General features: G+C 40.0%; 1 protein-coding gene across 1 annotated transcript in view; it reads right to left on the bottom strand.

The window, feature by feature from the left end:
* The window catches only part of BCAS1 (brain enriched myelin associated protein 1), a 79,081-nt gene that overhangs the window by 3,436 nt on the left and 49,406 nt on the right, over positions 1-26,239 (bottom strand). The window contains exons 7-11 of the mRNA XM_042466241.1: positions 23,188-23,322; positions 17,782-17,817; positions 14,670-14,894; positions 10,099-10,257; positions 2,519-2,776 (exon numbers count right to left, since the gene is read on the bottom strand). Coding sequence (XP_042322175.1) covers positions 2,519-2,776; positions 10,099-10,257; positions 14,670-14,894; positions 17,782-17,817; positions 23,188-23,322 — 813 coding nt within the window. The remainder of the gene's footprint in view (positions 1-2,518; positions 2,777-10,098; positions 10,258-14,669; positions 14,895-17,781; positions 17,818-23,187; positions 23,323-26,239) is intronic.

The following is a 26,239-nucleotide window of genomic DNA, read 5'->3' as shown; positions in this document are numbered from 1 at the left end:
CTGGTGATATAGGTAATATTTCAGAAGAAGTAACTGGCAAAACCACCACTGATTTGCTTAAAACCCTTTGAAATTTATAGGGTTGCTGTAAGTCAACAAGTGAGTTGAAGGCACTTTCACACACACACACACACACACACTTTGCAAACTGCTTTATTTCCTTCCTAAGCAAGGTAACCATTTGTTTCCTTTTCTTAGTGGGAGCAGGGATGTAGCCAGGATTTTAGGAAGGTGGGGGGGTCCAGACTAAGTGCCAGCATTATAATGGGGCTTGGGTGTGGCAGCGCAGCAGCACACACCATTCATTTTTCTAATGGAAGGGGGGGTCCAGACCCCAACACCCCCCCCCCTTGGCTACGTCCCTGGTGGGAGGTAACTGGTAACCATACATAAGACATAGGTTCTCCATAATGGCTACCAGGATACCTGTGTACTATTCTTGAATATATTTCTGAAACAATGAACATATATATTTCTTTTATTAACCTTAGTATGAGGATCCAAAATAGTTACTTCTGTGTTGTAGCTGCAAGTTTGCAGCACTAGCTTCCTGTGCTCTGCTAGCCTAAAAGTCTAATATCTTACACTAAGGACCCAAAGAGCTATTTCTACTGTTGTATGAATGTGGATGATAGGCAATAACAGGATATAACACACTATGCCTTGGAGGTAGTAAAAAGTGAAACGATTCGGTTCAGAAGTTCCTGTGTTCTGAGTTTTAATTGTAAAGTGTATTGATTTCTGTTTCATTGTTGGCTTAAATGGTTCTAGACAGTCAGATTCATATACTTTTGTCATCATAGATGTTGTCAGATCATATTTGGATGTCTTCTGATTTGGGTTGCTGTGCCATCTACTGGCAAGAATGTATTGTTTTAACTTTAACACTGACAAAACAAGCACACACAATGAATCTATCACTTGCTTTTGGCTCTAAATTGTATGGCTAGTGCACTAATTTGTCCCCTCTTTCCCAAAAGCTGGAAATGATTTTAATTGAACTGAATCCAGTAACATACCACTGATACTGGAACAGATTGCTCAAAATTGATGCCTTTGAGATATACTGCTTGTAGGATACACTGAATGCCACAAATTTGTGCAATAAATTATGAGTTCTACAAGCAACCAAAAGATCAAAAATTTTCTAGTCTGAGAATAGAGGTCGGGGAAAGACAACAGTTTTCCAAAGTATGGGTCAAATGTAATTTATTTTAGTTGTCCTATTATCCAACTCTGTGGTTTCATAATTTTTTGAAGAACATCTTGGGCAATGATAGCTTTACCATATCACTTTCAGTTCCATAAAAAAAAAAAAAACATGTCTTGTGCTATTTTATCAATTACATGTCAATGGGACAGTCCTTTAGAATGCAAACATGAAATATGTTATCTAAAATGTTGAACTTTATCTCCAGTATAAGTTCATCCTCTTGGATAATTCTGGTAGAGTACAGCCTAAAAGCTTGAACAGATTCACCATCGCCTGACAGGACCCATGTTCCTTGTCCACTTAGTATGAGCTCTAGGATTTTCTTCTTTTTTACTGGGCTGACATGAGGCTCTGACAAGGTGAAGTGAATTCTGGCTTCTCCTTGTGCCTCATCTCACCTATCATGACTGATGCTGGTCCCTGGCATCCTTTTTTTTTTGTTTTTCTTTAACAATGGGGGCAGACAACATTTATTCCAGGGCTGCAAACAGAAGTAGTGGGCGAAGATGTAAGCCTTGTTATATCAGGGGGCAGAGGCATTCTGGGACAATAAATATGGCAATGGCCACTGTGGCTAGCACTTCTTTCCTCTGCATCGAGTGCTTCTATCACATTGAAGAACTAATGCCTTTTGACACCAGTGTAACTATCATGGCTCCATCTATGGAATAACTGGATTTGTAGTTTGTTTTGTCACTAGAGTGCTCTGACAAAGAAGTCTAACAACATTATCGTAAGAGAAAAGAAAATTAAAGCAGAGTAGGAGAGTAGCAACTTTCTCCATGCCTCTCTGCATGATATCATAGCATTTATATTCTCTTCTCAAAGGAGACAGGCATAAAAGCATGCCTTTTGTCGTGCTGGGAAAAATCCGTTCAACAAAAGGCATGCTTTTATGACCTTCTTCCTTGGGAAAAGAACAGTGTTATAAACAGGATGTGGAGAGGCATGGGGGGAAGATGCTACTCTCCTACTCATTTTTGACTTTCTTTTTTTATGCGAGAAGGCTCTAAATACCTCTCAAAACTACAAATCCCAGAACTGCAATGCATGGAGCCATGGTGGTTAAAGTGGTGTCAAACTGTAATGCAAAATTACCCCAGGGTCCACTTTCAAACTCTTAGCCACACCTATTATTCACTGAATGCAATCAAATGCATTAAAATCCTAATTCCAAATTTCTGATTTAGCTCTAAGACCCTGGAAACAAACACTGAATCTTATCTGAATCTGCTCACACACAATGAAGCTGCCAGGGATGGCAGCTATACCAAGGTCACTAAAGAAAGATAAAACTTAACGTACGAGGCCCTTAAAAAACCCTCCAAATGATTGTCTCTTCTCTATCCTCTTGGGAGCGTTTTCCTTCGTGGTGTCGCCTCCATTCTGCAAGGAGGCTGTCTCGGATGTTTCTTGCTCCCTGGTATCTTGCTGGTCTTTGGCTTCCTGCTTGTTTCCTTCCTGCTTAGTCAGGTTCTCTGTTGAACTTGTTTGACTTCTCTCACCCATGACAGGTTCTCTGTTCTCAGCCTGGGTCAAAGGCCTGTCTGTGAAGTCCAATGTCTAAAGCAGTTTTAAACAGTAGTTATTTTGGTTGTTGTTGTGCAAAATAAGAAATGCATTTTATTTGGCAGGAGGCCCCCTTATTAATCAAGTAAAATAATCTCCTCCCCCCCCCCCAAGCTCAGCCAGAGGTTAGGAAAGTTACCTTTTTTGGGACTTTTGTTGTGTACCTTCAAGTTGTTTCTGATTTATGGTCACCCAAAGGTGAACCTATCATGTGTTGGGTTTTTTTTTTTGCAAGTTTCTTCAGAGGGGTTTGCCATTGCCATCCTCTGAGGCTAAGAGGCTGTGACTTGCCTAAAGTCACCTAATGGCTTTCCATGGTAGACCAGGGATTCAAACCCTGGTCTCCAGAGTTATACCAAACCACTACACCATGGTTGGATGGTGCCACACTGCAGAATTAATGCAGTTTGTATCACTTTAACTGTCACAGTTCCACCCTATGGACTCCTAGGATTTGTAGTTTGTTGTGGCACCAGAGTTCTCTGAGAGAGAAGGCTAAATATATCACAAAACTGCAAATCCCAGAAGTCCATAACACTCAGCCACAGACATTAATTCTGCAGTGTAGATGCAGCTGTAGTCCAAAAAAGGGTAAATTTCCCCAAGTTCTGGTTTCTCCACAGCAAATGGTGGTAAAAATCATTCACCCAATAGACTGAAGACTGCAGTCCAATTGGGAAATAAGTGGTCATGTTAGTGTTTACATCTTGATATGCAGACAGAGGACTGTACTGCTCAGCATATTAACAAGGAGTTTGTCTACCACTCTCATACACATGAAAATCCCATTTGACAATTATAAAGTTACTTTTGTAAATGAAAAATGCATAATTTTTCACAGAGCATTTTTTTTCTATTCAAGAACACATTTCACAAAACAAAAATACTATTGCATGATGATGATGATGATGATTTTAAAGAGGAAAGATATTTTGACACAAGGCTTTGTCCAAATAACTCCTATACTGGCACCTGGCTGTGACATTTTAGTATTCCCAAACTGCATTTTTAGCACATTTTAGAACATCCAGTGTGTGTCACCTCAGAAAGAATGACACGAAATCTGTAAAGCAGCCCAGTATTATTTTCACCCTCATACTCTAGATGTGATTTTGAGGGTGAGAGATAAGAGTTTCCCTAATGCGGTCAAAGGTATCTGTATTCCACAGTTTTTGATTCCCCCCCCCCTTTTTATTTTCATTTACAGTCATGGCAATTTGACTCTTTAACTGCCTTGGTTCCATCCTACAAATCCTGGAATTTGTAGTTTGGTGAAAAGATACTTAACATTCCTGGCCGAAGATCTCTAAGCCTGCAGTCTGGGATAATGTTTTAGACCTCTCTTATCTAAGGGCCGGTACACATGGGCCGCAAAACACTGCCCCTCTTTACTGCACAGTGTTGCCACAGCAACCAAACAGGGTGGCAACGATGCACAGCAGGAAAGAAGCTGCCTAGAGCGGCTCCTTTTTGATGGCATCATAAGGACTGTGATGCGACCCTATAATGCCTCTTCTGCCAAGAGTGGATTGGGCACTCGGGCTCCCGCACATCATGGACGTGTGCCCTGTGTGGGCAGGGCCACGCAATCATGGTGGCACCCACACATATTAGGGCTCAGGAATGTGCAGTTGCTGCGCTCTCCGAAGCCCTAGTTTTGGCCCCATGACGGCACTTCCCGCCCGTCTATACTGGGCCTAAGTATCTCACCAAACTAAAATTCTGTACAATGGTGCCATGGCAGTTATTGTTTTTATATTGGATACAAGGTAAATCTGCTTGTTTGTGTGAACCTGGTGAGATCATGGGCTTGCTTTTTAATCTATTACTGTGGAGTACTTATTGTGTCATATTTGATGTTTTAAATTGTTTTAAGATTATTTTACTAACTATACTCCACCCTTAGATCCACCAACATTTGGCAGATAAAAAAACCCATATATATATATATATATATATATATATATATATACACACACACACACATACTGTATATATATATATCATTCTGGAACCCAGAAAGTTGCCATTTGGACACAGCCCTGGAGAAAGATTTTTTTTACATGCATGCATGCAACATCAGCACTACAAGACACCAGAAACAATATTCTTGTCACACGTTATGAAGTATGAAACAAAAAAAGAATGAAAGAAACATATTTGAAAGTTTTACATATAAAGTACACCAAGATACAGAAAGGAAAAGTTGTAAGAACAAATTGTCCCTGTATAACATTATAATGCTCAGACAGCAAACTGACAAGACATGATTTGGGTCAGGTAAGTCCAATGCCACAGAAAATTCTACATGGAATTGCAAATAGTGAAAACATGACTTTTTTCCATTTTATTTTTGCAGTGGAGCAACAATTACAAGGAAGTTCACTACAGCAGAGTAAATAAGAGGAACAAGACAGGGACAAGGCTTGAGATTCAAAAGAATTTACAAGTAAGGAAAAAGAAATCAAATGGCACTGTTAGCATTGCCGCAGTTCCAAAATTTTTAAAATTCAACAAGTTAATATTGACCCCTTTCCCCCCTCCAGAGATCACAGCGTGTCTGGGGCATGCCAAGTTAGACATCTGGAAACAAATGTATTGTTAAAAGATGGCTCATATTTTCAGAATAAATACCATAAATAAATAATAAATAGTAAATAATCAAATTCTAAGCTTTATTGCTTTTTTTTAAAAGTTTTTTTACAATATGCCTTTAACCTCTTGTTTCATTACACAGATTGCATAACAATTTTGTGGAGACTAAACAAGTACTACATGAAAAACTGTGCCTGAAAAACGTTCCCTCACTATTCATGTATGTTTCTACTTTATTCCAAAGTCTGGTACACAAGCTATTCTTGGCCAAGGTATTAACTATGGTCAAAAGAGAGCAGGCACACTACCTTTCTTTGTATGCGAATTCCTCTGTCCCATCTGACTTTTAACAATTCCATAGTGTTATCACAGGTTTGGTAAGGAAACCTGGGTGCATTCATCCTGCATGATTTGGGACAGGCGATGGGTCAGGGATACACTATTAACCATGGATATATGAAACCATAGATAAGAGGAGGCAAGCTTAATATTGGTACCAATCCTCTACTATGTACAGAGGTAAAAAAGAAAAAAGGAGAAAGGACTGAAGTATGAACGTAGCTGTTTATCTTTTTTTAGGGAGGTGAAGTTATGGAAGTAAGGTTGCCAGATCTCAAGGGATGTCCCTGAGTCTCCAGGTTTTGGAGATAATTTTCAGGCAGGCAACGGAGCTGCAAATTCTTGAGTTTTGCGGGACTTAGCTTCAGGCATGAGGAGAAGGCTATGAATTCTGCAGCTCAGCCAACATAACAGGTTTACTATAATTTGGAAGGCTTAATTGATTTGTTGCTGCAATTTACAAAAACTATCCAGGGGATCTTGGCTTTCTTTTCCCTTCCAGTTGATATAGTGTCAGGACTCACCCTCTGCTCTGCTCAGCACCCACCTTTTGGCTCAATGATAGTAAACTAGATTAAGTGTTCCTTCTCCTAGCTGTGTAAGTAAAAGGGAAAGAATAGTCCCCTCATTTCAGCTTGATCAGGGAACAATCCCTTTAGTTAACAGTTTGACTTAATTTCCAAACAGGAAAAAAAAATGTTCTCTGTGTCTGAAATAAAAGCTGTGAGCAACTGTGGTTAATACTTATTCATAACACTCAATGAAATCATCACGGGACATCCCCAGGTCTCAGATTTTGGTCTGAAATCCTCAGGGCTTGGGATGATCCTGAACTGGCACCGCTATATGGGAGAAGTTTCACCTCTTCCTTAATAGTTAAAAGCAAAGGATCCCTCTCATTTAAAAAGACATCCCACTCCCTTTGCAACCAGTAGCAGCTCTCCCACTCTTTAAATAGCCCTCCTTAATATTCTGATGGCTGTAAGGAACAAATTTAGGTGTCAAGATATGTTTGCCTTGTAGTTAAGTAGGAAAAGTGCATTAAAAATGTCATCGTATCCCTAAATCAGTTTGAATACCAACACTTTTTAAAAAAAGGAAAAAACTGAAAACCATGTTATCAGATAATCTCTTTGACATTTTCCACAGTTATGTCAAAAAAGCACTTCCATGCACTTTTAATATTGAAGGAAGCAATGTCAGGAAATATAAGATGAAAGCTATAAATGAACAGTATCTGTCCTTCTTGTTCTAATAGTTGATCTAAACCTGACAGTCTGTCTCAACACAAATACTACTTGAGAAAGGAAAGATATATTGACACCACTGTATTTTTTTTTTCCTGAGCATCTGTACTCATGACAACCTCCAAAGCAACAAGGCTGCAGCAGCAAAGATTTTCACTGACTTGAGCGATGAATCAATCCAACTTGTGATCTTTGGTTTACTGCATTTCAGTAAAGAGAAGAACAGTGAGAGCAAAACATCTCAAAGAGTGTCTGGTCTCAACAAAAGCCAGGTCTCTGGAACAGTAAACTGAACAGACTAGCTTCTGAATGTTTGTACTGACATTCTGTGACCTTTGTACTCTTTTTTAGTGTTGTATATTGTTACTCCTTGTTGCTGTGTGACTTAAAGTCCTTTCCTACCTATGGCAACCTTAAGATGAATCTATTATTGTTTTTTTTTTTTTTTTGTTAACAATGGTGTCACTAAGGCTATGTGGTGTGTGCTGCACTGGGTGACACCCCAGAAGAGGGTAACACCCTTTTGGGATCTCCTCCCACTGCATCCCTACCAGCTTTATTGCAATAGCAGAGACCTTCTCATGAGGAAACTGCTGCCACTGCAGTGAAGGAGAGGTCTGAGTGTGCCTTTCCCAGCTTTGTTATGGCACAAGAAAACCTCTGCCACCATGACAAAGGAGGGGGCCAAGCACATGTCCTTTTGGCTGCCCTGCCTCCCTCTGCACTGGGTGACTCTAGGGGTGGAGATGCCACTGCTTGGCAAGATTTTTTTTCAGAGTGGGTTTGCCTCTGCTTTCCTTTGAGGCTGAGAGAGCATGTATTGCCAGTTCATTTTCCAAAATTCATCTTGCATTTATTGCCAGTTCATTTTCCAAAATGTCTCACAGTACATTGTTATCCCATTCTTAAGCAGTTTGACATGATAGATCTCGAAGCTTGGCACTATGTCTCAGGTCTTATATCCTCTTATCCAGTTCCTCAAGTCAAGTCATTAGTTAGACTTGATTTTTTTTAAAAAAAATTGAATGATGCACCTTGTGTAACTGTGGTTGATGCTTCATTTATGATGCTTAATGGCATCACCAGCTGCCACTCCTGGTTACATCACCAAAACCTGTTTCTTGTGACATCACAAGAGATCATCTCCAGCTCTTTTATTTTGGCCCTGAAATCTTGGGTCCTGACCTGGCAACCTTAGAGAATAATGTTCTAACCATTTGGCTCATAATTTGAGGAGTACATTAAAGCATTGTCTATATCCTTCCTTAAAAACCACATACACATGCATTTGCTTCCAAAGGAGTTAATTGTCAAAGAACAACAACCTAACAGTGCCACTTCAAATGCACAGGATATTAGAGAACAAAGACAGGTTGAAATACAATAGACCAGGGGTTGAACATGAACATGACAGTGTCTTGTAGGAATCAGGGTAGTACAAATCATTTATAGAAATAATACAAGGCAAAATATCACAACTAGATTTCAGTTGAACCCATCACCAAGGAAATATGGAACAATCCTTACACTTACTTGGGAATCAGGTGCTTGCCCATTTACCTCTTCTGAAGGAGTTACCCTTACATCACTTCTGACTGACTAAAACAACAAAGGATTATATGTGTTTTTCTCATGCTCTAGTGGAGATTGCAGATGACTTTCACAGTTGACACCCGTGAGGTCTTCTTGTCTTTTTATCCCTCATTTTGAAATTCTTAACTAGGTGGAAAAAGCCTACTTTCCCCCCACTTTGAATGACAGGAATAGTTCTCAAGCTAGGAAGCTTCTTGAGCAAGTCTCTTTAGGTTAAATAAGGGGGAATGTGACCTTTTAAATGTACTTTTAAAAATCTGTCCAAGGACTCACTGATTAGCAAAGCTGTTCACTATGGTATAGGAAGAAAGAGGAAGATATGGACAAGCCCTAAGACCAAAAAGAAAAAGAAAAAAGAAAAGAAAAGAAAAGAAACCACAACCATTACTTCATTCCTTCCTGCTATTCTGAGGGCAGACTGAGGGCACTCCCTTATTTGGGATCTATTTGCGGGTGAAAGTCAACAAATATTTAGAATTAGTTTGGGGAAAGAATACTACTTTTATAGACTACTTCTCCCAGAATCCCCCAGCCAGCATGAGAAGTGGAAATTATAGCCCAAAGCAGTATTTTTCCAGGCTAGTTAGAAGAGCTCAGCAGCATGTCTTTCAGCTTCAAGATAACTGTCCAAGACACTGGAATAGACAAAGGAGTTTACATGGAAGACCAACTGTTTTATGTTTAAATTCCACTTGGAACTGAAGTGATTATTTTCAGGAGAAGGATGTTGAAATTCAACATCAGACTTAAGGGTACTCATTGCAGACAAAACCAAAAGGCTAAATGACTTTCCATAATTGTATTAAAGATGATTACAGACAGAGCTGCACACATCCTCTGGCCACAAATAGTGGAAGCTCAGATACTACATGATAAATCTTGAAGTTAGAATCACCAGTGCTTCTTCCATTTGCAATATATCTAGGCCATGAATCATCAGTGCATTGAATCCCACTATATTTTCCCTACCAGTCTTGTGGAAAGGGGTTTCTGAAGGTGTCTTGAGTTGTTAGTTAATCTGAGGTCTAACAGTGAGCTTCCATGGACAACAATGTCATTGTTAAAGTTAAAAGTTGGTCCAGTAAATCAGAGTCTGGGAATGTTACTGTTTTGGACTAAAGCTCCCTGAATCTCCCAGCTAACATGCACATAGGATGCTGTGAGCTATGGTACAAAAAATTAACCTCCCCTAGTTGTGCTAAAACAATCCCATAAATCCATTTTCTTTTCTTTTTGCAGTCCCATAAGCAATAGAATAAATTTTATTAAAATATTTTGGAATTCTACTGCACTACTACTCTAAACAAAGATAAATCCACTCTTTTTTAAAACCACATGACTCCAGTGACAGCTTTGCATGTCTATTTGTTCTTTGTTTGCACATATTTCAGTGATGGGTACCCTCAAACATTTCACAGATGAAAACCCAGTCACATGTAGCCAAGCAACATCAAAAGTTGGTCAGGATGGTAAAAGTTATTAATGAGCAAGAACTCCCAAGTTAGAATGTATTCCTTTCAAATCCAAATATTTCCTTCTTACCAATTTGAAGAATTTCCTCAGATTTGTTTTGGTAGGTTTCTCGTCTCCTTTGGATTTTGTTTCTACAGCATCCTGGCTTCTGTTTTCTTCTTTAGCTGGGACTTCAGGAGATGCTTCAATTTTCTCTGTGTTTATCACTTCTATGTCATCTGTTGGTGTCTGTAAGATATTTATAACAATTCTTACCAAATTAGACTTTTATATTTAAGAAAACATTATGAGGTTGTAATTGGAGATAACCTGCATGGTGTCTGTTGCTACAGTTATCTGATATACAAAAGTAGCACAACAGATAAAAATTATATTAGAATCTTTCTTACAGCCTCTCTTTCTACAACCCGGAACAGATGGTCCAAATGGAGTGGCTGCTTCAGGAATGTGACATTTAGAGACCCCCCCTCCCCAAAAAAGGCAGCTGGAAGCTGCTCTGAGGCCGCCTAAGGCAGCCCAAAGCGACTGGCAAAAGGAGCAGATTTAATCCGCTCCTGTCAGTGGCCCATTTGGGACTGTGGTGGCAGCCCACTTTGGGAGCGGGCTTTCCAGTCGCTGCAACCTCAGAGTGATCGCGATCAGAGCAACGAGAGATCGCTTCTTCTACATGAAAGAAGCTGTGTCTTCCTCAGTAGGGGAAAATCATGTCAGTCCACAACTGCAGCATGAAATGGTTCAGTCTAAAAGGCTGCACTATGATTTCATAGTGTGGGCAGATAAATTTCACATTCATTCATATGCCCAGTGCATCCTGCACCCTGCCACTCAGTTAGCTTTTGTCTCCTCTGCAGTGATGTGGTAAAGGCAGAACTGCATAACAGGCTACTCAATAAAATGCTAATAAAATAGCTTGATGCTGTCCCTCATGATCAAAGATGGAAAAAATATTCATTGCTATTTAAAAAACGATAGTAAAACATGTTTTTCCAGTGTCAAGAAAACCTAGCAAGAAGGACCATGGATCAATGAGAAACTCTGCAGTTCCAGACTTTTTTTGTGCAAAATTTTCTTTATGCAGAAAACAGCATTATCCATACAGAAAATATTTGTCTGCAGAAATATTGTTTTCTGCACAGAAAATGTTGTTTCCTGCACAGACAAGGCTATGATAGTGTTTTTTGCACCAAATCTGCACATGCTTGACTGTAGTAAACAGCATTTTCTGCACAGGAAGCAGCTTTTTTGGCACAGAATATAATTATTTCTGAGTAGAAGCTGCTGTTTTCTGTGCAAAACTACCATGTGCTAATTTTGCACATAATACACTAGTCCCTCCACATTTTGCTGAGATTAGGGGCACAGGACTCCCAAGAATATGGAAAAACCACAAATAACAAAACCACTATGTTTTTACCTGAGATAACACCTCTCTAGAACTCTCTGGGTCCTCCAGTGCAACACTGTGGTCAACATCTACCAGACATTGACCACAGAATCGCACTGGAGGAGTTACAAATGCCTAGCAGAGTGTTCTATATAGGAATCTCTAGGTCCTTCAATGAGAATTTTGGTTAAATTTGGCCATAGAGTTGCCCTGGAGGACCTAGATATTCCCCCCAATAACTCCTTCTCCTTCCCAGACTTTGGCCCCATTCCTTCCCTATCCACCCACTTTTGCTTCCCTTCCCACTCACTCAGCCTTTTCTCTGATTCCTAGACCCACTTTTTGTTGTTGTTGGGTGTCCTCAAGTCCTTTCTGCCTCCTGGCCACCCTCTCTTGGGGTTTCCTTGGCAAGGTTTGTTCAGAGGAGGCTCACCATGGCCTTCCTCTGAGGCTGAGAGAGTGTGATGCCCCCACCCAGAGTCATAGTCCAATGCTCAAACAACTAGTCCACACTGGTTCCAACAATATGCTTTAAAAGCTTGGTCTTCTTCCCAAATGTCTTCACCGCAAAATGGAAAACATTAAAGAAAAAGGGAGGACAGGACTCTAGAAAAGCTCCAAACACTCCTAGAAATGTAAATGCATGCTTCTTAGTCATGCTCAAAATGGAGGAAGTTTTAGAAAACCTCCTGGACAGAAGGTTGGAATGGAGGACATGTCCTGGAAGAGGAGGAGGTCTGCCCTGCCCTGAGGCAAACCTATCATGGGGTTTTCTTGGTAATATGAGTTCAGAGAAGCTTTGCCATGGCCTTCCTCTGAGGCTGAGAGAGTGTGGCTTGCCCACTCTTGGTGGTTGTGCCTACTATGTGTCTTTTCTTTCTTGCTCTGGAGCTATTCCCATCCTTGTTTCATAGGCTGCATCTACACTGCAGAAATAATGCAATTTGATACCGCTTTAACTGCTCTGGAATCCTGGGATTTGGATTTTTGGAGGAGATTTCGCCTTCTCAGTCAGAGAGCAGTGGAGCCACAACAAACTACAAATCCCAGGGCTCCATAGCATGGAACCAGCAAGATGACCAGATGTCCTCTTTTTCTGGGGTATATCTTACATTTCAGTCTTCTGTCCAGGAGGAATTCCAAAAATGTCCTCCCTTTTGAGCATCACTAAGAAGCATGAATGTATATTTATATGAGGGGTTTCAGCTTTTCCTTGGTCATGTACTCTATTTTACTTGAAAGCCTTACATTTTGCAGTGCCTTGTCCTCCTTTGCGGTTAGGATAGCTGGTCACTGTGGGAGCCAAGGGTAGCTAAAGTGGTGTCAAACTGCATTAATTCTGCAGTGTGGCAGCAGCCCTGGGCCTCTCACCTGGTGACCCCACTGGTTTTCTTCTCTTCCTTGTGACCTCGTTTTTTGCCCCTTGGGTGAAGGTTTTTAGTTTTTAGGGGTCCACCACCACACCCCACAAATTCATGGGGATGAGATCCAGATTTTTCCACATCATTAGAATGAATAATGCTTCCAGCTTGCAAAAGGAATATGTGTGCCTTAGTCTCCATTCCAAATATCTCAGCAATAAAAAAAGTCTCTAAACTGTAAAAACCCAATTGGCTTTTTGACTAATTCTCAGTACTACTATGACAAGAGACTGGAACCTAACTTTTATGTCATGTTTAGCTTTAACAAATTTGGAAATCAAGGGGTAAAAATAATTATGAGGGGTGACAGGGGTGCCAAAATATTTATCGCCTAGGGTGGCAAAATACCTAGAGCCGGCCCTGCTGCAGTCACCACTTATTTAGCTGCATGTGTTGATTCACTTTCTAAACCAAAATCCATAGTTAATAATACAGCAGAAACTGTCTTCCAGGGCTTCATTTTCTTAAAGGAAAAACAGTACTGGGTAGGAGGATCATATTACCCCTACTGCTACAGCTGTAGCCCAAACACATTTTGCTTCTCACACTATGTTCAAGCAAAGGATTTAATTTCACTTGTGATAACACCTGTATCCTGGAGGGAAATACCAGACATCACTGTGTTCACAGAAAACGTGGGATGTTCAGTCACCAAGGAAACCTAATTGATGGTTATTTCTTGATTTGAATCATTATCATCATCATTATCATCACCATGAAAATTAAAAATGAAACCACCTCTCATGCTGATATTAGGGCTCAATTTGACTTTCTTTCTTTCTTTTTCTTATTTTATGGCCTGATACAGACAGCCAAAATAAAGCTGCTTCGAGTCACTTTGGTGGTATGGTGTGTCAATGATACATGCATCCTAAGAGTCCAGAAGCCGCACCAAAGCCACACTCCAGTCCTAAGGAGTGGAGTGCAGCTTTGGTGCAGCTTCCAGACTCTTAGGACGCATGCATCATTGAAACACCATACCTCCAAAGTGACTTGAAGCAGCTTTATTTTGGCTGTCTGTATTTTCTTTTGTTTTATTTATGATACATACTGTATTTACCTCCTTTCTAGTGAACGATACAGCCAGTGTAGTGTAGTTGTTTGACCATTGGACTATGATCCTAGAGACCAGGGTTTGATTCCCTACTTGGCTATGGAAGCCAACTGGGTGACCTTCGGCAAGCCACATATTCTCAGCACCAGAAAACCCTGTGTTAGATTGACCTCACATTTTCTTCACTTGATGTATTTTTTATTGTGTTTTTAATAGATGTTTTAATTGTAACTTGTTTAATCCTTTTTTTTGGGGGGGGGGGAATTTGGGACACAAATTTGTAAATGTGGATTTTAACGTGTTGTAAGCCGCTTTGATTGTCTTGTCACAGAAAAGCAGGATATAAATAAAAGTTTTATTTTATTATTTATTATTTATACTGCATCTGGTTCTTGAAGGAATATAGAACTATCATGACTAGTGGCCACTGATAGCTTTATCTTTCAATTTGTCCTATGTTGATGTTCTTTTGTGCCTCCAAGTCATTCTTTGACTTATGGTGACCCTAAGGCAAAACTATCAAATGGTTTTCTTGGCAAGTTTATTCAGATGGGATTTGTCATTTTCATCCTCTGAGGCTGAGAGAGTGTGACTTGCCCAAGCTCATCCAGTGGGTTTTTATGCTCGAGAAGGTAATCATACCCTGGTCTCCTGAGCTGTAGCCCAACGCTCAAACCACACCACCACACTGGCCTCACAATTTGTCCCATGAAACTGTCCAAATTCCTATCCATAACTCTCCTTTGATTTGTCCTGAATCTTGTACTGAAATCCCACTTACCTTCTTCCGAAAGAATTTACTTAGGGGTGTGGGTGTCGACGAAGATCTCTCCTTTGTCACCTCTTTTGGAGTTTCATTGGTGATCACCACTGTTGCTGCTGCTGGTTGTTGAACTGGAGGTTCAGGAGCTTTTGTGCTTTGTTTTGCTGCTAGATTTTCCTGTGGTGGAGGAATGGTTATTTCTGTTTTCACAATAGTTGTGGTGGTGGCAGGCTGCTCAGTAATCTAAAAGGCACATGAAGAAAAGAAGATGTAAATCCACAGGTGAATTTTAAAGATTTTCAGCATTACCAATGTAATGATCAGGGTATAGCTAAGAATACAGGCTATTTGAAATGGAAAGAATCTTCATAAAATTAAGTTTGGTTCAACATGTGGCCGCTTGAGGGGTTATAAGAAACTATAAATCAAACACTACTTGGGATTAATAATACTTTTATTGCTCAAAACATGAAATAGTGAGTGCCCTGTCTTCTTATAGAGTGGCCCAGAGGTAAAGGAAAAGTGTGGAAATCACTCAAGCAAGGGACCTGACTTTGAGGGTCTCGTCATGCAGTTTGGTGGCAGCTAGGGAGGTAGCTGTCACAATACTGTTAGCAGCAGTGGGATAAAAAGACACATTATGTTGCCATCACAGAAAAATAGTTGGGTGAGTGAGTCTTACCTTCACATAAGTGGTGGCAGAGGTGGCACACAGTAAAAAGGAGTGAAAGATTTTGAGAGATTTTGGAAATGCCACATTGTCACCTTCACAACTTGACTATAAGTCAACCTCATGCATAAGTCAAGGGCCAAAATTATGGATTTTGATATGACCCATGGAGAAATTGATAGTAAAGCTTAGGGGCATGCAACAAAGGATCCATATGATGAAGTGAAGGGAAACGATTTCAAAGAACTTACAAAATTCTGGCAGGCATAACTGTTTGGGCTCATCCTAAAGGTTGGATAGATGAGGGGGGAATCAGTGCTTCCAGGACACATTACACTCTTGCCTTTCACCAGGGATGGTTCCCTTTTTTATAAGAGTTAAAGTACAGTACAGTGGACTCTTGTTTTAAGTGGGGGATCCCTGCTGCATAAGGGAAATACTGCAGGACCTCAAGTCCCATTGATTTTAATGGCTGTGTGCTGTGGGTGCACACACCATTAAGAAGGCCAGGGCTCACTGTCCACCTGACCTTGAGTCTGCATATGGCGAGTCTGCGTATGGTGTGGGCATGCTGTATTTACATTGACCTATGAATAAGTCGACCCAGGTTTTTTGACTAAAATTTCTAGATTTATACAGTGCACCCGCACCATGTGCAAACACATTTTACATGGCTTCCAGCTTATGCGGAAGCCGCACGGGGAGTAAAACAATGGTACACACACACCACGCTGCCACAAACAAACAAACAGCTTCATTTATATATTGCTTCATACTGAACTAGCAGTGTCTAAGCGGTTTACAACTGTAAGCCAATTGCCCCCAACAATCTGGGTACTCATTTTAACGACCTTGGAAGGATGCAAGCCTGAGTCGAGCTTGAGCCCTTCTTCTGGTATTGAACTCGCAACCTTATGGTTTTGAGTGAGTGGCTGCAGTACAGGCATTTAACCACTGTGCCACCAGGGCTCCACCACATGCACGCGCCCCATTATTTTCATTGGGGCTTGAGCATAGGCGGATTTTCCCTTATGGGGGGATCCAGAAGGATCCCCAATGTATGAGGAGGGCCACTGTGCATGAATATATACAGTATATGAAATCTAAGATGGGTGTTTCTTGTGTCATAAAAACTGTGCTAAGAATACTCCTCAGCTAAAGCCAGTGGTGATAAACAAGCTTAGTGCGATTAAATTAGTTTGAATAAAAAAACCTAGTTTAAGAAGACTGCAGTCCTGGGCAATGACCTTTATTTGCATATTTGCTCTAATGTAAATATGCATATTATGCTGTGAGCAGTTTATCTAATTTCCTGGTTCTGTTCAGTTAACCAAGGACTTCCTGCATTTGCAGCATGTTGATTTATACCAGAGAATAAAGCACCCACACAACCACACACACTCTCCCTCTTCTATCTTTAAGAGCTTGTTATTTGCAGTTGACCAAAAGCAGCTCCACAGCTGCAAGACGTAGAATTATGAACAAGAGATTATAATGATGATTCTGTTGCCCTGAATGAATCTCCCTGCATCTCACAAACCATGGTTGCTGGTTGCTTCTAACTAGGCACATCTTTTGGGATGGAAAGGATATTGAGAGAGAGAGAGAAATACGAAACACAGGCAGGTGAGGTGAGTTGGTGGCCAGGGTGTCTTAAGATGGATGGTAAGCACACTCTGATGTGTGTCACTGGGTGAGGTGCACATGCACCACAATCCAACAGCAGAGCCACTGAAATATAGCAGTTTTTTTTCAACACCACTGTAACTACCATGGCTCCACCTTGTAGAGTCCTGTAATAGTTTCATGAGGTATTTAGAATTCTCTGCCAGAGTTCTTGCCACAACACGTCAAATGTCCTAGAATTCCATAGGAATTCCATAGGAAAATACCATGTCAGTTAAAGTGATATCAAAGTGCTATAACTCTGTAGCATAAAAGAGGCCCATGTATTTAACTTAGAGATATAGGCATGTTAGTCTGGAATATCAGTATGCAAAGAGATCTTGTAGCACCTTTGAGACTGTGCAGAAGAAGTTGTAGCGTTAAACCTTCATAGATTTGCATCCAATGAATTAAATTGAATCTACAAAAGCTTATGCTACATTTTTTTCTGTACAGTTAATCTCAAAGGTGCTACAAGATCTCTTTGCACAATGTGTTTAACTGTACTTCTTTGGTTTTATTTCTCAGATGCCGTGCGTCCTCTTTTTGAAGAGAAAGATGGAGTACAAATTAAATGTATCAATAAATACACATTATCTTACTGAGAACAGTTCACTCCCACATTCATATTCACAAACTGCAAGGTTTAAATGAGTTATGTTAAAGCAAGGATGAAGATGTCATCATGGCAATCCAACTCTTGATCTCATTATTGCTTAGACTAAAAACTGTAGCAGCCTTACATGTAATAGATAAGCAAAACTGAGATGTATGTTTCTCAACAGTTTTACTCACTTTGGTATCTTCAGTCTGTTGGGCATCTTTCTTTACCTAAAACAGGGGAAACACATGCATACAAGTCACTGGGGGAATTATATTCCAATACCATTAGTAGCACTATGGGATTACTTTCAAAGATCCAATATGAATAAGTTTACACAATCATTCTTACATGGTGTTTGACCTGATGGAGCCACTCTACGTTGGAAGTTGCATTGTGGTGGGTGCTCTATTTATGTCACCACATGTTGGGCCTGCTGATATTGTGACCCAATAATAATGAAGGTTTCATAATATGTGGTAAATTGGAACCTGAAACTACACATACATTATCAATATGGAGGGATGGGGGCAGTTTATGATGATGTGGATAAAATGGCCAGGGAAAATAATACTAATAATACTAAAACACAAGGTCATACCATGGAGTTATGGTGTGGAAGATTCAGGATAGTCAAAAGACATACATCTTCACAAAGTACACCGTTAAACTATGGAATCCACTAGCACAAAATGTGAGCCACCAACCTTTGATAGATTTACAAGGGTTTGACAAATTCATGGAATATAAAGCTACTACTGCCAACTAGTCCTTACAGCTATCAGTTACAACAGAGCCAGTGTGGTATAGTAGTCTGAGCATTGGACTATGACTCTGGAGATTAGGGTTTGATTACCTGATTGGCCATGGAAACCGAATGGGTGACCTTGGGTGAATTGGACACTCAGCCCCAGAAAACCCCATGAGAGGTTCATCTTAGGGTTGCCATACGTTAGAAATGACTTGAAGGCACATGACAGCAACAAATGATATGCAGTAGACCTCTCAATAACACTTGTGTGGAATCATGGTGATGGTGGGGTACTGTTGGCCTCAAGCAATTCTTGTGAGCCTCCTAGAATGTCATCATTGTGTCAGCCACCAAGAGAAAATGGTTATATGAACTCACATGATGTGCCAGACTCTTTGGAAAACAAAATCAATCTGTTGTTGTTACTTATCTTATGCTTAAAAGTTACATCCTGTGGGAAAGTATTATCTACCATGTTATTATTGAGGTGAAAATTGGTGAAGTGACAACTTCCATAACTTTTCCAGGTCCACCATCAAGTTATTTTAGTGACGTATAGAATTTTTTGTTTTTGAAATTGTGGAAGGCTTTTAAAAATTTCCATTGTAAGTTTTGCATACAAATTTGTTAACACCTTGTGCAATCCCAGTGCAACAATGCCATTTATCCAGCTACATCTGTTATTGCAGTGATAGTAACCTTCAGTTAGAATTTAACATAAATACAAAAAACAAAGGGAGTTAAATTGGTCCATGGGTGAAAGAAAAAAAAATCCACAACTGGACAATACCTTTATTAGTACCAATATATGGCCAAGTTTTTCAATTTTCCTGATTTTAATTTCACACCTTAACTTTAGTACCATCTAGTTGGAAAAAAGGTTCTAGAGAATTTGAAAGCTTGCACTTTGTGGCATTTTAGCTGGTTTTGATAAAGGTATTGCCTGACTGTAAACTGAAACAAAGTGTTATCTTGGAGAGGGAAGACAGATAATGACATTGACTTGAAGAATTATGAGATGTGACAAGGGTAGGTAGCACTGATTACTGGAGTTTCCTGTTTTCCATGTTTTTAAAAAAATATGAAGTAAGACTTAAAACAATGTCCCCTCATCCAATATTATGAGATACAAATAGAACAAGCAGCATGACTGGACTGATAGTTCCTCTTCTCCATGCTATTTTGTAACATTCAAATTGTACAGAAAAGTTTGCCTCTCTTGTGAGATACATGTCTTTCTGATCCTCCTCACTAGAAGGGGGTCTAACTAAAACCCCATTCAGGCTTTCATAACCTAGTTAAATATGAAGAGAAGGAGCAGACTATAACTGTAACTCTTCAGATCATCTGAAACCCTGATTCATCTCTCTGACTGCCTATTTCCCCATCTGACTGTCTGCCTGCCAGCTTTTCTATCTCACCACCCACCCACCCACCCACCCATCCAAAACTATTGTGGAGAACATAATTTCCCTACCCTGATCTTACTCCTATCTACTTTGTCATAAGTGACTGTGAACTATTTTCAATCATTTATTTACAGGTACATCAACAATCTAAGATATGCAGATGACTCCATGCTACTAGCAGAGTGCATCATAGACTTGTAATAATTACTAAGGAAAGTTAAAGAAGCAAAAGCAGGCTTACTGCTGGACATAAAGGAAACAAAAATAATGACCATGGGCGATTTGCATAAATTCAGTCTACATAACAAGGAAATCAAAATAGTTAAAATGGTCCCATACTTTGGATCAAACTAACAGAATGGAGACTTCAGTCAAGAAATCAGAATAAGATTAAGAATGATGAGGGCAGCTATGAAAGAACTAAACAAGATCCTAAAATATAAACATATACAACTGAATACTAAACTCAGGATTCTCCATTACCATGTGTGGATGTGAGAGCTGGATAGTGAAGAAAGCTGGTAAGAAGAAAATCAATTCATTTGAGATGTGATGCTGAAGAAGAGTGCTGAAGATACCATGGATGGCCAATAAGTCAAACAATTGGGTCCTAAAACAAATCAAACCTGAACATTTCCTGGAAGCCAAGATGACAAAACTGAGGCTGTTGTACCTTGGCCATATCATGAGAAGTATGACTCATTAGAAAAGAAATAATTTTGGGAAAGACAGAGGCCAGTAGAAAGCAAGGAAGACCACATGGCCAATGGCTAGTTTCAACAAGGGAGGTATAGGCCTAAACCTGAAGGACCTGAGCCGAGAGGTTCAGAATAGGGGATCATGGAGATATCCCAGTCATAGGATCACCATGAGTCAAAGTTGATTCAAAGGCAGCTAACAAAAAACCATCACGATTATGACTATAGTCATAGGCTAGAATCCTTGTAGTGACTTATGCTGGAGTAACTAAGTTTTTCCCAAACATAAGCACTGCACAAGGAGGTATCCAGTACTTCCTTGTGCAATGGGTTTTGCCTGGCTGCACAATACAGTTAGCCATTGCCAGGCACAGATCTGCCCCTGACCTAAATGCCCACTGGACCATCATCTGGCACACTAGCACGCTGGTGAAACCTTTCTGGCAAGAATAACATCCAGCAGTTATAACTACAATTGAAGATTACAGTTTATTCTTCTTTTGGGGAATGTAGATCAACAACAATAATATCATCACACACTAAAGCAGCAGTAGTGTCTTTCCCATCACTAATTCATATTCAGAAGCAGTATATGTATTATGATGTATACCTCCTACCCCTACAAATTCCATGTGGGCATCTGAGCAAAATTCCTGCACTCAGAAATCAATTTCATTTTCATTGCAGAGCTTAAGGGTCTTTGTCTCTATGCATTCTTCATGATATAATGCCACAATTCTTTCCCTCTAATTTTCCACTTAGCAATGAATGAAAATATTGATTTAACATGCAAATTGAGTAAAATATCTAAGGAGGCTATAGCTAGAATTATATATATTTATTCCAGTCCTATAATCAGAATTAAGTACTGCAACATAAAGTATGCATTCATTTTCAATTCTTTACTTATTTACCACTGCAGGGTCTGCTCCATAGACTCCTACCATAATATGGATTTAATCACATAATTAGATGTCTTCAGATATTGAAAAATAGTGGGCTTTCCTTTGCTGTCAATATTGAAATAGAGGTTGATGGTCCACACTATCAGGGATGCTCTGGTTACAAGATTAATGGCCTGGGCGTATATGTGGGGAGAAGTAGATGCCCTTAAGATGGCTTCCAACTCTAAAATGCTATGGTATCACAAGAGCCCATTGTCAAGTGTTTTGCTGTTGGGCAATATACCAAGAGTTTACAGGAGGTTCGTCAATATGTTAGAAAGAAACACTATGAACAGCTCGGAAGCAGAATGTTACTTCTTTCTTCCTGGCACACACACACACAAAATTCAAACCACCATCACTCATATTCTCCTGCAGAAATCAACAGGGAATTCTTAGCAAAACATTACAAAGTATTTTTATTGGTGGGGTCAATGCAGTGTAAATGTATGTTCCTTGCACAGATTTTCACACAAGCATGCAGTCTACCTGTTGAATGCCCAGGAGCAATCTAGGAACAAACCAGACAGATGCACTGCTAAAGAGATTATCAGGAACAAATCTGCAGCATGTTTTCTGCTTTACACTCAGTGGGAGGTAAGCATTATTCAAAGCTATCTGCTGGGTGGGTAAAGCAGCAGAGAGGAAGAGAATCATAAGACTGAAAAAGCAGGCACATCACTTTCTCCTGTACTTACACATCTCTCTAGATCAAATCTAATAATTATACTCCACCAGTAATTTTCTTGATGCAAACACTGATAAAATGAGTGGAAACCCATTCATGTTCTCAAGCCCATTTTCTTTGGTTAGAGTTCCCAGATCTCAGGGCCTCAATACTCTTTTGAGGTGGAGGAATCTCAGGACAAGAGCACTGCCTTGAAAGTTGTGAGTGAGTATAGTGTGACTCTTGATATCTGCAGGCTTGCCATCTGCAGATTCAGATGTCTGCAGATGGCAAGCCCCATTGCTTTCAATGAGTGTGTGTGCATGCAGCCACATTAGTGGTGGAGTACCCATCATGCCCACCATTAAGAACAATGGGACTTGAGGTTTCACATTTTTCCCTATCCATGGGGGGTGCTCTGGAATGGATCCCCTGAGAATATGAAGGGCAGACTGTAGTTTCCACATTGGCTAGACTTGACATTTATTGTATGAATGATATACTCTCTGCACCATGGTTGATGCTTACTGTATCATTCTTACTGGCATCACCAGGGATGAACCTTGCAAAAAGCAGCCTTTTCCCCACAACATCACAAGGACTTGTCCCTAGATTTCAGGGTCTGATGCTGAAATTTCAGGGCCCAGGACAGTCTTGATTTTGCAGTTTGAGGATAATTACTGCAATGCAATTTTTTGTAAAGATTATTAATATGAAGAATGTGAAATAGTTTGAGCATTTTGGATGTATTATGTAAATTCTTTAAAAGGACAGTGTTTAATGGCACTTTAATAATTCATTGTCACATCTAAAGTTCTGGTTAATGGCAACATGGGCATTGTTAGTTAGGAAGAGACTTATTAAAATGACACAGGACATGATTGTTATGTTGTGATCAATGGGACTCCCCCAAATTTCCTCTGAACCCTGAATTCACAGATGTTACTTGATGGACATTTTTCCAGACTCCAAAATTAAGGCACTACCCTCATCTGACTTTAGAGAGGGATATATTAAATAGATTTTTTATTTTTATTAAGCATGATCATTATAGTTTTCCATCCTGGGATGGCCATCTTAAATCTCATCTGTTGCCATTCAGGGTTCTGTTCTGCTCTCTGCCATACCAACCTTATGCCTAAACAGTTTGCTAAATGTGTTGTGTCCTAATCTGGGGCTGTCTGGCTTCTTTTTCTTCGGGCTTTTCTTAAGGGAATCAGTAGCTGTCTTCTCAGGAACCTGCCCACCAGGACTTGTTTGGGATCCCTTTGTGCAACATTGACATCAGTCAAATCACAGTCTCCACTGAATGCTCCATTTTCCTTTGACTCACAATATGCAGCAGCAAAATTATATGCACAATATTGTCACACAATAGAAGAGAATTGAAATGTTACTTTTAAGGGTCCAACTTACTTTTTTTTTAATTCATCTGGCCATGCTGTCTGAGGTTATCAGGAAACTGTAGCTCAAAAAGTAACTTTCCCAAGCTCTGTAAAATAGTACTCATGTGCATGCATCCAACCTTATTTGGATAAGTCTGCATTTCACTTTTCTGATTACCATTTTTCAGTTTCCCCAAAATGATATAAAATTTAACTGCAAATCCATAATGTCATGTGCTTGGTATAATTTGCACTATAAGAGGCACAATTGCATATATACACAGTTGCACATATTATATCCATTATTCAAGCATTCTTCCTTTAGAAAAGCTTTTAAGAACTGACTCATCTGCTGAGGAAGTCCTACATATTTTCCAATGCATTACAAAACATTTTTGGCACATGTTCTAAAACACATATAAAGCACATGTGAAGCATCACAGCCCTTTATTAACACAACCTAGAACACACCAACACACATCCGTGTCTCAACTGCAGTGGAAAATAGGTAAGCTTTCTTTCAGGTAATGTCCCCATTATGAAGCCTTTGATAAACATTTAATGAACACCAGGTTTCTCTAAAGCACAGTTAAAATGATGGCTGTATTACAATTCTATTTAATTCAAGAGTGCTGGCCTTGATCTTTAAAGCCCAGATAGCTTTGGGGCCTGGTTATTTGAAGCAATACCATCACCCATTCAATACTGTCCCTACATGAAGATCTGGCTGAACACATGATGGCACTATTGCCAAAACACTATTGCCCCTCAACCCACCTTAATAGCCAGCAGCCACATCAAATGAAATAAATTTGTTCAGCTGCCATCCTAAAGCAAGGAGGAGGATATTTTCAACCCTCTTCCACCAGTAAGTGAGGCTGCAATGAGAAATTATGATGAGGTCCTGCTTCTGATTGTCACAGTCCCACTCACTGGCAGGAGGGAGATAGATCTGCACTGATCAGCAGCTGAACAGACCTTTGCTTTATTTAACTACTGGTAGTTACGGTGAGTTTGGGGGACTGGCCCAGGAGATGTTATTTAGTTACGCATTTGGAACTCAGTAGCAAATGTAGAATGGTTGTGGTCTGCTGACAGAAAAGTCAAAAGTGGGGTGGAGAAGAGGAGGAGCTGAGTTGCACTGGTTCCAAACCTCCTCCACCCCATTGACTCAGCCACAGCTAGGGCAATGGTTGTCCCAAGGATCAGAAGAGTTTGGAGTCAATACAGCTTGAGCCATGTGAACTCAGCTGTCTTTTGACCATCCTGGCCAAGTAGAATTGCACTCTACATTTCATACTTTTACAGTGAACATAGATGGGCATGAAATTTCAACATACCAAGCTTTCAAAAAAGCAGTCTCTTTGACTCTGCTCAAACCTACTGAGAACCCAAATTTGTTTAAAGGTAAAATGTACAAGTAAGCAAATGGAGATCTCTTGGCTATATTTGGACCCTTGAAGCTTCCAATCTTTTAAGTACCAAGCAAGATATAAATAGCTGGGCTAACAGGAATTGTTAACAACCAGCTCTCCAGGATAGAGACTGGGCATTTGGTCCACCATCTCAATGCTATTTTTCATACTGTCTTCATGAAATTAGCTTCTGACTGTAGTGCGTATTCCTTTCATTGGAAATAGAGACTCTGAAAATCTCATCAGTCATTCCTAGGTCCTGCACTGTCCACATCAAGGCAAGAGAGCCCACTCCATTTTGTGGTGCTGTGCCTGTGTGGACTATACTTCCAAGCCACTCAGGGATGTAGTCAGGATTTTAGGAAGGGGGGGGGGGGTCCAGACTAAGTGCCACCATTATAATGGGGCTTGGGTGCGGTGGCACAGCAATGTGCACCGTTCATTGTATCTAATGGAAGGGGGGCCCTGGACCCCAAGGACCTCCCCCCCTTACCTATGTCCCTGAGCCACTGGTTCTCATCACATGGGGCCAAGTGGGTGGCTTTAGAAAAGCATGTTTGCCTGCACTACACTGCAATGCATATAAAGCTTCTGCACTAAAATAAACAGTAAACTGGCTTTGCAGGATATGTATAGTACTGTACTATATGGGGTTGGGTTGCCATAAATTACTGGATGACTCCAACAGGATATGCACACATCACTGGCAAAGCACAAAGGCATATGTTTAGAGCTATTTTAAATTCAAAATCTTCTTCACTGTGGTTGCAGGCTCCCATATCAGTTGGGCTATCAGTCCTTTCCGGGTTTTAGGCTAAACTTTACAAAGGCTGTCCAAAGTGCTAAACCTATTTTGTAAGTTCAGTACCTTGGAAAGCGCATTGAAATTTTAGACCAGTGTTTTCCAACCTTTGGTCTTCAAGATGTTTTGCTATTTGACACCTGTGTTCAAGCAGGATAGATAGACAGGCAAAAGTATACATTGCAAGCAAAATCTGAAAGAAACATGTAATATTAAATTTTAGAATCTTAATAAACCATGTCTCTATTTATAGGGATTGCTGTCAATCTATGTAGACCTGGGTTAAATGGCTAAATAATTTGACTTAATATAGTCAGCCCTCTGTATCCACAGGTTCTTTATCCACAGATTTAACAATCCAAGGCTTCAAAATATTTTTAAAATATTTAAATTCCAAAATGAAAACCCTGACTTTGCCATTTTATATAAGGGACACCATTTTACTATACCACTGTATTTAATGGGACATAATTATCCACAGATTTTATCATCCATGGGGGCATATCCATGGGGGGGCCTGGAAACAAACCCCAGTGGATACCAAGGGCCCACTGTATAAGGCAAAATCATACATGTCTTTA

This window comes from Sceloporus undulatus, chromosome 4 (genome assembly GCF_019175285.1).
Source record: "Sceloporus undulatus isolate JIND9_A2432 ecotype Alabama chromosome 4, SceUnd_v1.1, whole genome shotgun sequence".
Lineage (NCBI taxonomy): Eukaryota > Metazoa > Chordata > Lepidosauria > Squamata > Phrynosomatidae > Sceloporus > Sceloporus undulatus.
Note: the sequence above shows the minus strand (reverse complement) of the source record. Positions and strands in the feature narration are given on the sequence as shown.